At 38.1% G+C, this 12,890-nt stretch overlaps 1 protein-coding gene across 1 annotated transcript; it reads left to right on the forward strand.

Moving 5' to 3' along the window:
• Nucleotides 1-940: 940 nt before the first annotated feature.
• Nucleotides 941-9,202, forward strand: LOC144277180 (zinc finger and BTB domain-containing protein 8A-like). The gene is made up of 3 exons (XM_077837820.1): nt 941-1,766; nt 6,355-6,518; nt 8,061-9,202. Exons 1-3 carry the CDS (start codon nt 941-943, stop codon nt 8,388-8,390), a joined length of 1,320 nt encoding a protein of 439 aa, XP_077693946.1. The 3' UTR covers nt 8,391-9,202.
• Nucleotides 9,203-12,890: the final 3,688 nt, after the last annotated feature.

Below are 12,890 nucleotides of genomic sequence, written 5' to 3' on the forward strand. Positions count from 1 at the left end.
GGACTGGGTAGTGAAGAGAAAATTCTGGTGGTAAGGACATAGTTGACTGCTGCTTATATTTTCTTTTAATATAAATTGATATTAGAATACCAAAAATGGGATAGCACTTTTAAAATATTCTATTTCAAAATAACAGTGTTATTTCAGTGGCTAAATGCTGACAGTTTTATGTTCCAGCACCACCCACCCTTTATAAAAGACTCTTCACTTTGGACACTTCTAAAAAACATTACTCAACTAGATTTTTTTTGGTCACTTCTTAGGCAACAACGTTGAGAAATTACTATTTGTGTATTAAAAGTTACATTTGTGTAGCGCCATTCATCCCACAGGAATCGATAAGACCTTTCCAATTTATATATTCAGGAATAACTTAACCCACTGGTAAGTGTTACACAGCAGCTTTTTACAAAACACATCAATAATGCATGACAATTTAGAATAGGAACTGAGCAATAAAATTATCCACTGAAAATGGAGGGTGATTTTAGGAAGGCGGAATGTAAATATCCCAGTGGGAATGTGACATGACTCTACAGGCTAGGACCATTTAACTCCTACAAAAAAAGGAATATTAGTGATCACAAATGGTCAGGTTCTTCTCTGAAAGGCAACACCTTCCACTGAGAGTCCCATAGCATCATGCTAGTTCGTTGTTTCATTATTGGTTTTGAAAAAAGATTACCACTTACTGAAATGACAACATCACTTGTGGCAGTACCTGGATTTTCCCCAGTTTCTTAACCAAGTACTGACAAAACCCAGTCCTGCTTAGTTTGTGAAATCTGTCAAGATCACATCGTGAGGTGGAATGGCCACTGGAATACCCACAGAGGTAAAATCTTTGCTCTGCCAATCAGATTACTTCTTTCATGTTGCACATTTTATAAACATAATTTTCAATTTTTCTTAGAGTAGTGCTTGTTTGCCCTTCTCTGGAATGGAGATTTCTTCTCGTCCATCTCGCCTCCTACAGCAACTGAATGAGCAGCGCAGGCAGGACTTATTCTGTGACTGCAGTATCCTGGTGGAGGGGAAGGTCTTCAAAGCACATCGAAATGTGCTGTTCGCCAGTAGCGGTTATTTCAAAATGCTCCTTTCTCAGAGCTCAAAAGACATGAGTCAGCCAACAACTGCCACCTTTCATATGTTCTCCCCTGATACTTTTATGGTCATTCTGGACTTTGTGTATTCAGGCAAGTTATCTCTTACTGGTCAAAATGTGATTGAGGTCATGTCAGCTGCCAGCTACCTACAGATGACAGATATCATTAGTGTTTGTAAGACTTTCATTAAATCTTCACTAGACATCAGTGAGAAGGAGAAGGATCGCTACTTCAGTCTTTCAGAAAAAGATCTGAACGGTAATGGAACTGAGAGTCCAGGCTTATATAGCACAGAATGGAGAGTAGAAAGCAGTCCCCCACATTCTCAAATGGACTCTGACGTAGGGGTATCTATGGTGGGTGGAAATTCCTGGAGTAATTGCACCTACTACTCCGCTTCACAAAGGAACACCCAACGATCTAACTTGATCAAACAGACTCAAAGACGGCATTCCATAAAAAAACGTATGAGGCAGCTTGGATTGCCACAGTCCACTGACGTCCCCCCTGGTAAATCAAGGAAACTTGGAGATAGAGCTTCAGAGCCTACTAACCACATTTCTCAATCTGAAGAGCAAACTCAGCTTGATACAGAAGTTGACTTTGCGGATGCTGGGTATCAACATGGTCTGGGGTCAGAGGTGTTGCCAAGGAGCTTGCTAGAGACCCAGCAGGAATATGAATCATCTAGATCAGCCAACAAGTCTAAATCATCAAAAGCAGATGAGCTGTATGCAAGTATGCCCACAATTTTAGGTGTTATGGGGAGTTGGATTGAAGGTAAGAGTGAACTAAACATTTATTCCTTCACTATTAGGGGGTTCTTAAATGTTTTTTTCTGCTGAATTTTTGGTCCAGAAATTGATTGAACATTTAACTCAATAAAAATGATCAGCTCTAGAAACTGAAAAATTAGTTACAGTTATGCACTACAGTGAAATCTAGAATCACCTTTTTAACTAATGCCCGATAGTAACTCCATGGTTATATTTTCAGATTGCAAATCATTCAGACATTCCCATATTGATAAATCATTGTAATGGCTTTCAATTCCTGATAAATGAGGCTCCCAATAAAATAACTAAAGTTGCCTTTTATATTGCTATGAACAGATTTTTATTTATTTGTCCATATTAATTTATAAATTGTGTCAGGCTCATTTTAAAAATTGCTATGAATCATCATGTGATAATTCTTACAGTAGCAGCGGCCAGTCAGTTTCTCATTCTAGAAAGACATTATTAACTTTCTATCTTGGATTCCCTTTTAAGGAAGTGCTGTTGCCTCACTGAAAACTTTAAAAATAAGTTCCCTATAGAAAGGATTATTTTAATAACAATTGTCCTGCATTTGTTACTTCTAAGGACAGACGCAACAGACCTTTACCAATACTGAATGCCATGATTAGTTAGCAGTGCTAATGGGGTGCTGGAACTAGGGGTGCTGGGGGTGCAGTAGCACCCTCATCGCTTGAAGTGGTTTCAGACATATATAGGGTTTACAATTTTGTTCAATGGCTTTCAGCACACCTATTACTAAAATTGTTCCAATGCCACTGAGTGCTAATACCAACGTCTACAGGAGGAGTTGTAAATTGATGGACTACTACATGGAACAGCTTCTAACAGAAAGATGATCCTATCAGAAGACTAAACATCTAGTTGATAACAATGAGTGAAAGAGTGCATTGTGTTAAATGTAGCTGATATGTGTCTTTGACTAGAGCAGAATGTAAACTGGCCACTAATTAGTTTAAAGAGAGTCTTCAAACTTGTAGGTTCTCTCAGGTATGCTGTAAAGATAGCTGAAAAAATACATAGCACTCCTTCAGGAAAGAATATTTCATGTTGTTGACCTTAATTTCTTAACAGGATTCTGCAAATGTATAGTTGCCATGGGGAAAAAGCACCTTTCAATTGTTATCAATGCATGTACAAATATGTTATTATATGACCCTTACAAGCAGAAAAACAACTGTACCAGATAGTGCAAAACCCTGTTGTGATTCTTTACTACTTAGAGTTTTATAGGCTCTTTTTGACTTCTTAATTAGACAAGATTTCCTGCTAATTGTTTGAATTTGAGGAAAATTAATAATTTGTTTTTGACAAATCATCCAGTTTTAGCAATTAAGGGTGGACTGATCCTCCAATCTACATTGTCATATCTCAGTGGATGACTGGTGCACTTCACTGACCTTGGGTTCAATAATAAAAATAAATGTAATCAATTTTTTTAAATTATAAAGTATACTATATATATATATATATATATTTTAAATCCACACAAATTTCCCTTTAGGGAGAAAAAGGGAGAATGAAAGAACCATACATGATAGATGCTAGTCACATCACTTAATGCGCTACCAGAAGGCACATACACCACAGTGATGTGTGCGATATAAGAACCTGTATAGGTTGGAGTTGCTACTTTAAAGGCATAAAGTTCTGTTCTACAACTAACTGAGCACATCATTACAGGAAAGGCAGTCTTAATAAGGAGATCAAACTACTGTACCTTTGGTTAGAGTTTGTAATACCATATCTAACTTTCAGGTGCTAAAACTTGTCAAGTCCTAGGTTTTTATAGCTTTTGCTGCTTTCAAAAAGGGAGTACCATGGAGTTGCAACAACCTATGCCCAACTTATAAAGAGTTCATTTGTCAGGTAATTAATACATTTGAAAAGATTATATATAATGATGTCTTGATGACTCCTTGCATAAGTCATTCCTTTGTCTTTATATATTTTCAGGATTTTTTCCTATTATGTAGCTTGAATTTTCCTTTGATAAGAAATTAAGGGTGTGGACATACAACTCCAGGTAGACCTTCTATATACTTCCAAAATTTAAAAAACACTATATTTAATAAGATCTCGATGTCTTCTTTGGCACTTCATTCCCCTGTGTATGTGACCTCTTTTACTAGACACTGCCTCCTAGAAATTGACCAAACCCTTTGCAGTGAGAAAGGGTTCAGTCATACTCTTCTGTTGCAAATATGCATCAGGCTGTTCTTATGACTGATATATTCTAAATCCAAAGTTTTCAAACTGCAGGGCGTGCCCCCCTGGCGGTGCGGGGGGACAAGGAAGGTATTCTGGAGGGGCATGAGAAGTTGCTCTGCCTTCAGAGCTGGGTGGCCAGAGAGCAGGAGCTGCTGGTGGGGCACCCAGCTCCGAAAGCAACACTGCCACCAGTGGCACCGCAGAAGTAAGGGTGGCAAGCTGCTGCCCAACTCTGAAAGCAGTACCACTGCCAGCAGCAGCAGAGAAATAAGGGTGACAATGTCATGCCACCCTTCCTCAGTAATGCAATTTGTGCATATGTGCGGTGTACTGAACTTTCACAGTAGACAGAGCTCCAGAGAGAATGACACTAGCAAACTGTCTCTGATTTGACGGGCAAACTCAGGAAAGTGGTACAAAACTAAAACTAACTTGGCTGCAGAATAAAATGGGTTTATGTTTTTTTGTAATGCAAAGTTAGCAGCCATTTCACTGTTGCCCACAAAAAAAAAAAAAAAAAGGGAAATATATGTGTTATTGAATATGCCTGGCAATGCTGTAGTTTGAATTACTCATCTGGTAAGACAGAGAACAAGCTGTATAGAACTTCTCAAATAGGACAGGAATTGACCAGTTCCTTCTCTGTCTCACCTGCTAGCAGGAAGGTAAGTACATTTTTCAAAGTTTTCCATGAACAGTCCACAGTTCTTTTAAAAAAAAATCAAAAGGATAATAATGGTCCTTTCCTGTTCATTTATTCTCTCATCCTTCTTTGGTATACAGACTACTAAAGCAAGATTTGTCACTTCATCTCCTTGAGCTGGTAGGGACTGGCAGCATTGCAGAAGCAGTATGTTCAGCCTCGGGGTTACCCTCATGATTGATACAGTAGTGTCTGACTCCAGAAAATTCCTTCTGCCTTAGTAAGTGTTACAGGGTCATCTTAGTCAGACCTGCATCAGATGCATGGCAGTGCCTCAGTTTCCTCTCTTCTGTGCCTCTGGGATAACCACGCAAATAGAATTTCAAAACAAAATCTCCCTTCTGTGGTCTGGTTTATTAATATACCAGTTGAATTCCAGTATTTGCACTGGAAAGTCTTTCCTATCCATACCTCATCCTCTGACTTCTACAGCCCTCCCACTGAGGTCTGTGAGTAGTTATTCCATTTTAACCGGGTTCTCGACAGCCTTTCTGCCAGGGTCTATGAAAAGTTATTTCAGTCTTTCTTGGCTGCGGGGGTCCACAGTATTTCTAAGCAGTCCCTGCCCCACTCAGGCTCTCTCCCCAGTCCCTTGGCAGTGGAGGCTTAATAGCCATTCCTCTTCCAGTCTGCCAGTGAAGAAACTCCCTGATCCCCCATCCAGATCTCTTTCAGACTCTTCTGTCAAAAGGCCTTGCTGTCCTCCTAGTCACATGTCTCCATACTATCAAAGGGACTGAAGCCCTGCAACAAATGTTCTGGTGAAGCTTGCCCTTAGTGGCCCACCATGATGCTACACTTGGCTTCAGAAGGTTGCCATTAGGTACATCTTGAGGTGAATTAAGGGATGGATGGCAGCAGGGAAGTCTTATACTGAGGATTGAGAGACAGAGTTTCATGATTTAAGTATTTCAGAGAAGACAAAAACTGTCATCATCTTACTGGATTTCTTTTTCTATCACTTACAATCTCCAAGACTTTTCTGTGTGAACAGAAGCTATTTTTTATCTATTTTATTCTGTTTGCTTGATTCATTTACTGTTGTCACTATCTAGTGTTCATTATATGACAATTGCTTCTATAGTAACAAAATCCAATGTCAGAAACCTTGGATTGTGTCAACACTACTGTACACAATACAGCAGGGAGTAAGGCTGTCTAGAAAAAGACTTTCTGTGTACAAATATGCTGGTAAAACACTGTGGGGAAAATATCCCAGATTGGTATGTGACTAGTTAATGAGGGTTTTTATAAAATATATTATCTAAAGGTATGCAAGTAAGACTGTGATTCTTTCATGCTGTGGGTAATTGTTAGAAATTCAGTGTTGATTGGAAAGATCTGCAATTATTTCAGCTTTAAAAAAAGTTGTTTTCCTCCTGCTGTTCATAGTCAAAATATCATTTATACATCAGAAAATCTGATAAATGTGGTAAGTCTGATACACTTCATTTGGGTTTGGAACTTTAGTTATTGCTTTTCTCCCACTACTAAAAAGAGCATGAAACTTTTAGAAATTAACAGGACTGTTTTGTAACAGATGATGTGAGGTTCAAGTGCCCATTTTGTACCCATATGGTGAAGCGGAAAGCAGACCTAAAGCGTCACCTTCGTTGTCATACAGGGGAGCGACCCTATCCATGTGAGGCATGTGGGAAAAGATTCACCAGGCTAGAGCATCTGCGTAGCCATTTTCGAACAGTATGTATATTTTTTAACATATAAGAGGTTTTTTAAAAATGTTTGTAGCATAAACCTGCCAGTCACTTCTGTAAATAATCAATAGGGTGAACTTTAGACTATTTGCTTCTAAACATTTCTAAATAAACTATTGTGTTGTGATTATTGCTTGGATTTGAAGAACTCTGATTATTAAGATGAGCATGGTGCTTGTGTCTTCAGAATACCATGGTCAATTATTGTACGTTATTCAAATACTGAAAAAGAACACATTGAATAACTAATGCTCAAATTAAATGATAGAATGTTTTCCTGTTCCAGTCTGGTATTTTAAAAGGTTTCCCAATGTTTATCTTTCTCCCTCTTGCAAAATGTTATGTCCCTGAAATGACCCCGTTTGTGGGCAAACTCCTTTTAAGCTTCTCTGCATCATTCTGACAAAACACCTCAGTGTCAAAATTCTGTTATTACAGTTCTCTGTCTCTTTTGAAGAAAGACCACTAATTATTCACAACTGTGAAGTTGTTTGTGAAGTGGACATTTTATTTTTTTTATAGGGATTATGATGAGACTACCAACCAAAACAAGATTTAATTCCTAGTTTTCACAGAGGAAAAAAAGCACTGAATGTTGTTGACTAGCTCCCATCTCTTTCCAGTAATTTTTGCATTCTTTCCCACCCGAATCATGTGGTCCTAGTAACAGCCTTTCATCTCAACAACACTAGTTCACATCTATCTCATTTTGATAGTGACCAAGAGACATACCATTCCAAAGCTGTGTGGTGATCTATGATGAAATTAACTGATTTTCTCAGTACTGTTCAAAAAAATCAAAACCAACATTTGTACTAATTGAAAATCTTGTTGGAAGTCCCAGCATAGAGACTGAGGACTTAGTAAGTGTGGAAACTGAGTTAGTCTCTCCAGGCCAGACTCAAGAGCTTTTATTACTGGATTGTCTAACCTTACAGAAGAGTTAGATGACGTAACTATAGAAATTCCTATCTGCCTAACCCCACTTCTACACCATAGCTTCTGTTGTTGCTACAACTGGTGTAACTCACCAGTGGCGAATTATAAGTAGAGCCTGTCGCGGATACAAATTTATATCCATGGAAGGATAAATTTGTATCCACGCAGGACTCTAATTATGAGCCCTAATTTACTTAGTGTAGACCAAGCTATTGGCAAGATGAGTAGTGCTGGGAAATTTGTGCCACTCCTGTTTTTGGATTAATAGAGGACTTATACCAATAGTGCTGACAATCCAGCATTTTTTTCAGAAGCTCTACATCCTATTTAGAACGTTCAGCAGATATCTTTCTCAACTTAGATGCGGATACAGTACTCATTATACCGTGCAATTGATATTCTTCTCAAAGATTCTTCCCTGAATATGTAACATATTTATTAAAGTACATGATGTAGTTTGTCTCTCCTTTGAAAGGAAACTGGTTCTATTACATCACAGAATTGTTAAATTTAAGATATAGAATCTGAAAAATAACTTGTATTTTTGTGCTGCTATTGGATAATATTTTTTATAAATTTAAATTTTCAGATTCATCAGGCTTGTAAGCCAATATGCAGAAAGTGTAAGCGCCACGTGACTGACATGACAGGGCAAGTGGTGCAAGAAGGAACAAGGCGCTACAGACTGTGTAATGAATGTCTGGTTGAAGCTGGCATAGAAAGCATTCCTATTGACTTGGAGGCTGAACAATCACTTGGGTTTTCACCAGAAGAGGACAAGGATTCTAGGTGGCACTTTGGTGAAGAACACAGAACTAAGGAAGTTGTGGAGGAGGACTCTGTTGGCTTAGTCATCCAGGAAGTTGATGATAGTGAAGATGAGACTGAGAAAAAGGAAGTAAAGCCACATATTAGTTAGTTGTGAATTAATTGAGAATTAGTAAATCTCACCATTACATTAATTTTTTGTGTCTTGTCCAGGAATCCCTATATCCCCAGACTCTGGTTAACAAGCAAAGTTCTGTCATTATGACTGTGATACGATCTTATTTGCATGCTTTGTATTCTTCAAGACACCAAGATCTGTGACATTGCAAAGAATTCCAAGACAGAATAATGAACAATTCACCTTTGAACTACTAGAGGGATGAATAACTTTTTTATTAAAATATTCCTTAAAGACTTTTAAATGAAGGAAAAAAAGATTAAATTCTCACCAATATTTGCTCTCTCTTTAAGAAACATTACACCATTTAAAAAGCAATCATTTTTGCACAAGTTCTAAGTGTAGTTACTCTTGTTCATATTTTTTCATTGGATGCATTTTTCATCCAGCAAAACAGAATGAGAATTAAAATACTCTGCCACTGTGAAGCAGGAAGGGAATTAGAGGTTTCAGAGTAGCAGCCGTGTTAGTCTGTATTCGCAAAAAGAAAAGGCAGACTTGTGGCACCTTACTCACAAATTTATTTGAGCATAAGCTTTCATGAGCTACAGCTCACTTCATCGGATGCATTCAGTGGAAAATACAGTGGGGAGATTTGTATACATAGAGAACATGAAACAATGGGTGTTACCATATACACTGTAACTAGAGTGATCAAGGGAATTGTGTCACTCAAACTGCTCTGTAGACAAGGGATCCATTAAACTTTTCTTATGTTTTGTATTTTGAAAGAATCTCAGTATAAGCATATGGTACTTTTATTTTCTTATTTTGAAAAAATCTGTTACAACTCATTCATCAAATTTATCTTTCAAATAAATGAGTTTATGTTAATCTTCCTTATTACAGCAATTTGTGTTTATTAGCTGCAGAACTTTTATTTAACAAATATTACATAACATTTAAAGAAAAAATATACCGTATTTGAGTTCTTGGATTTTCAGGACAAATATACTTTACATAAGGCAGAGCTCTTTTAACTTTTTCTGGTGTTAATTCTACTTTTATGATACCTAAGTGAAACCAAGAAAAAGACACCTTGTAAAATGTATGCTAATATTTTTTATATTAGCAGCTAACTGAAGAGAAGGAGATTTTAATCTCCTTTTTCTAGAGCTAGTTTACAAGATAAGACTATCTGTCTGGCCTCTGAGCTACTACTCCTCATATTGTTGCAAGGAGTTCCACCCCCAGCAGAGCTCTTCCTACCAATCAATCCTCTCTGACTCCCAACTCCAGGAGAAACTTTCTTAGCCTAAAACACTAACTCAAAATTGGAGAAATATGAGACCTAGCACTAAATAAAACAACTATACAAACTAATACCTACGTGGTCTCCTTTGCAGAAAATTTATGTACAAAGTAAGAACAAAAATCTCCCTGTCTGCAAGAAGCCCAACAGTTCAGAATGTGGGCTATTCCTAGCAGGTTTACTGAAACCCTTAGCAGGTTTACTGATTGAAATAAGAGCTCTAGGAAAGTTGTCTTAATCTACAATCCCTGGGACTCTGAATGCAAAGGGTACAGATGCTAACATCTATTCTGTAATGTTGAGTGAAAGTGTGGATTGATCACCAGGGTCCTGTGTGACAGATTAGTGCCATGGAAAAAGTAGTCATGCTTTAAGGAGAATGGAACCTTGCGCGCAGAAAGCAAAAGTATTCCCAAAAATCTTCCTGAATATTCTAGTCAGGCACACAAGCACTAGTTCCTCATCCCCACAACCCTTGCTATCTGTGCACAACTATGTGATTGGATTTTCAGAACAGTTAGACACAACGTGACTCTTGAAAATTTTAACCAAAACAACATGTAGATATCTATGTGCTTATCTACTGGTTTAGATGCACCCTGTTCAGTTCCTGATAAGTGATGAGCCCCCAACTCCATTGACGTAGATGTGAATTCTGGGTGTTCAGCATCTTTCCAGATCTGGGCCCAAGTACTAGGGCTTTGAAAATTCAGCTGTTAATTTCCAACCTAGATTAAACCTAATATAGAAAAGTATTGAGTGTACAAACAATTGGTTTCAGAGGGAAGTTCTCCCTACATGATGATGATTTTTAGCATAGTTTTAAAAAAGAACTAGGTAAGTTCATAGAGGTTAGGTCCACCAATAGCTATTAGCCAGGATGGGCAGGGATGCAAAACCATGTTCTGAAGTGTCCCTAGCCTCTGCTAGCCAGATGCTGGGAATGGGTGACAGAGGATGGATCACTTGATGATTACCTGTTCTGTTTGTTCTCTCTGAAGCACTTGGCATTGGCCACTGCTGGAAGACAGGATACTGGGCTAGGTGAACCATTGGCCTGTCCCAGTGTGGCTGTTCGTATGTTCTTAAAAAATATCAAGATATCATTTAGAAAGATGAGTACTGCTTACCTAAATTTACAGACTAAATTAAACTGTAGAAAAATGAACTCACATGCTACAAAAATCTGAGGACACATAAAAACGGTTTAAAATTTTGAATGGATAGGAATGAAAGATTCTCAAGTATTACACTACCTTTAACATGTTGAGTAACCTTTAAACACTATCACAAGGTGCCCCAGTTTTTGTGGAAAGAGAGAGCTTATTCTTCCTGTTCTATGACATTACTTCGTTTCTGCTGCATAATACAATGGTTCTTTTGTTGCAAGTTTAGTTGAGACTTATGGTCCAAGGCCCCAATCCCGCAAACTGCTCTAGGCCTGCACAAAGCCCCACAAACATCAGGAGGCTCCTGATGGGTGGAAGGGGTCTACATGCACAGAACAACTTGGAGGATACAGATTTCAGAGTAGCAGCCGTGTTAGTCTGTAACTGCAAAAAGAACAGGAGTACTTGTGGCACCTTAGAGACTAACAAATGTATTTGAGCATAAGCTTTCGTGGGCTACAGCCCACTGCATAGGATGCATGCAGTGGAAAATACAGTAGGACGATTTTATATACACAGAGAACATGAAACAATGGGTGTTACCATACACACTATAACAAAAGTGCTATTACCAGCAGGAGAGAAAAAAAAAACCTTTTGTAGTGATAATCAAGGTGGGCCATTTCCAGCAGCTGACAAGAACGTGTGAGGAACAGTAGGGGGGAAAAATAAACATGGGGAAATAGTTTTACTTTGTATAATGACCCATCCACTCCCAGTCTTTATTCAAGCCTAATTTAATCTGATATTCCTTCATTTGTATTATACAAATATTTATAAAAAGAAAAGGAGTACTTGTGGCACCTTAGAGACTAACCAATTTATTTTAGCATGAGCTTTCGTGAGCTACAGCTCACTTCATCAGATACATACCGTGGAAACTGCAGCAGACTTTATATATACACAGAGAATATACACAGAGAAAATATTTATAGGTTTCAGAGTAACAGCCGTGTTAGTCTGTATTCGCAAAAAGAAATGGAGTACATCTGATGAAGTGAGCTGTAGCTCACGAAAGCTCATGCTCAAATAAATTGGTTAGTCTCTAAGGTGCCACAAGTACTCCATTTCTTTTTACAAATATTTATGATGGCACACTACAGAACCAGGAAACTGAAGTTGTGGAGAACAGTAGTTCTGTTAAAGCTTCCAGTACCACTGTTTTCTTGACAAGTTTCAGAGTAGCAGCCGTGTTAGTCTGTATTTGCAAAAAGAAAAGGAGTACTTGTGGCACCTTAGAGACTAACCAATTTATTTGAGCATAAGCTTTCGTGAGCTACAGCTCACTTCATCGGATGCACGTTTTCTTGGGTCTATCATTTTTTTGGCACTTGCAGATTGATTATGCAGATGATTTTTGACCTTACAGGGCATATCCATATTCTGCAGTCTTCACTCGTAAAACCCCCCATTTGAGTAAATATGAGTTGTTTTGTTTGAGGAATTTGTGAAGATGATACTAATCTAAGTACTTTGTGTTAATTTACTTTACCACAAACAAAGAATTATTTCTCCTTTTGTCACCAGCTGCCCATCATTTACACATACATACAGGAACTCACAAAGCAGTACCCCTAAGGGTTGAGTTAGCAACTGCAAGTTGTGTTTTTTTAAACAGATACAGAAAGAATGTGCTCTGTAGAACTAGATATATGATTTTGCATACAAGGATTACACTGATATGTCCAATAAATTTAACATATGTACAGTCTCTGTATCTTTTCTTTGCCAAACAAAATGATATAAAATCTGGCCCTTCTGCTGGCAGCTAATGCTTTCATCTCATGTACAAAATCATATTAAACTTTTATTATGGCAGGAACTGGGGCATCCCACCAACCCTGGGGGCTCAGCTAAGAGCGAAAAGTAAGGAGTGGGGCATCACAGATTCTCTTGAAGTGTCTGGAGTATGGGAAGGATGCGAAGTAGAGCAAGCAGGGGGTGAGAAAGGACAGGCCCTCAAAACTCTACTGAAGAGCATGTCAGGAAGAGAAAGAAATGGGATATCAGGGCCTAAATCATAAAGCGTGAGGGGATTAAGAACAATTTGAG

The sequence above is a fragment of the Eretmochelys imbricata genome, chromosome 19 (genome assembly GCF_965152235.1).
Source record: "Eretmochelys imbricata isolate rEreImb1 chromosome 19, rEreImb1.hap1, whole genome shotgun sequence".
In the NCBI taxonomy this organism is placed as follows: Eukaryota; Metazoa; Chordata; order Testudines; family Cheloniidae; genus Eretmochelys; species Eretmochelys imbricata.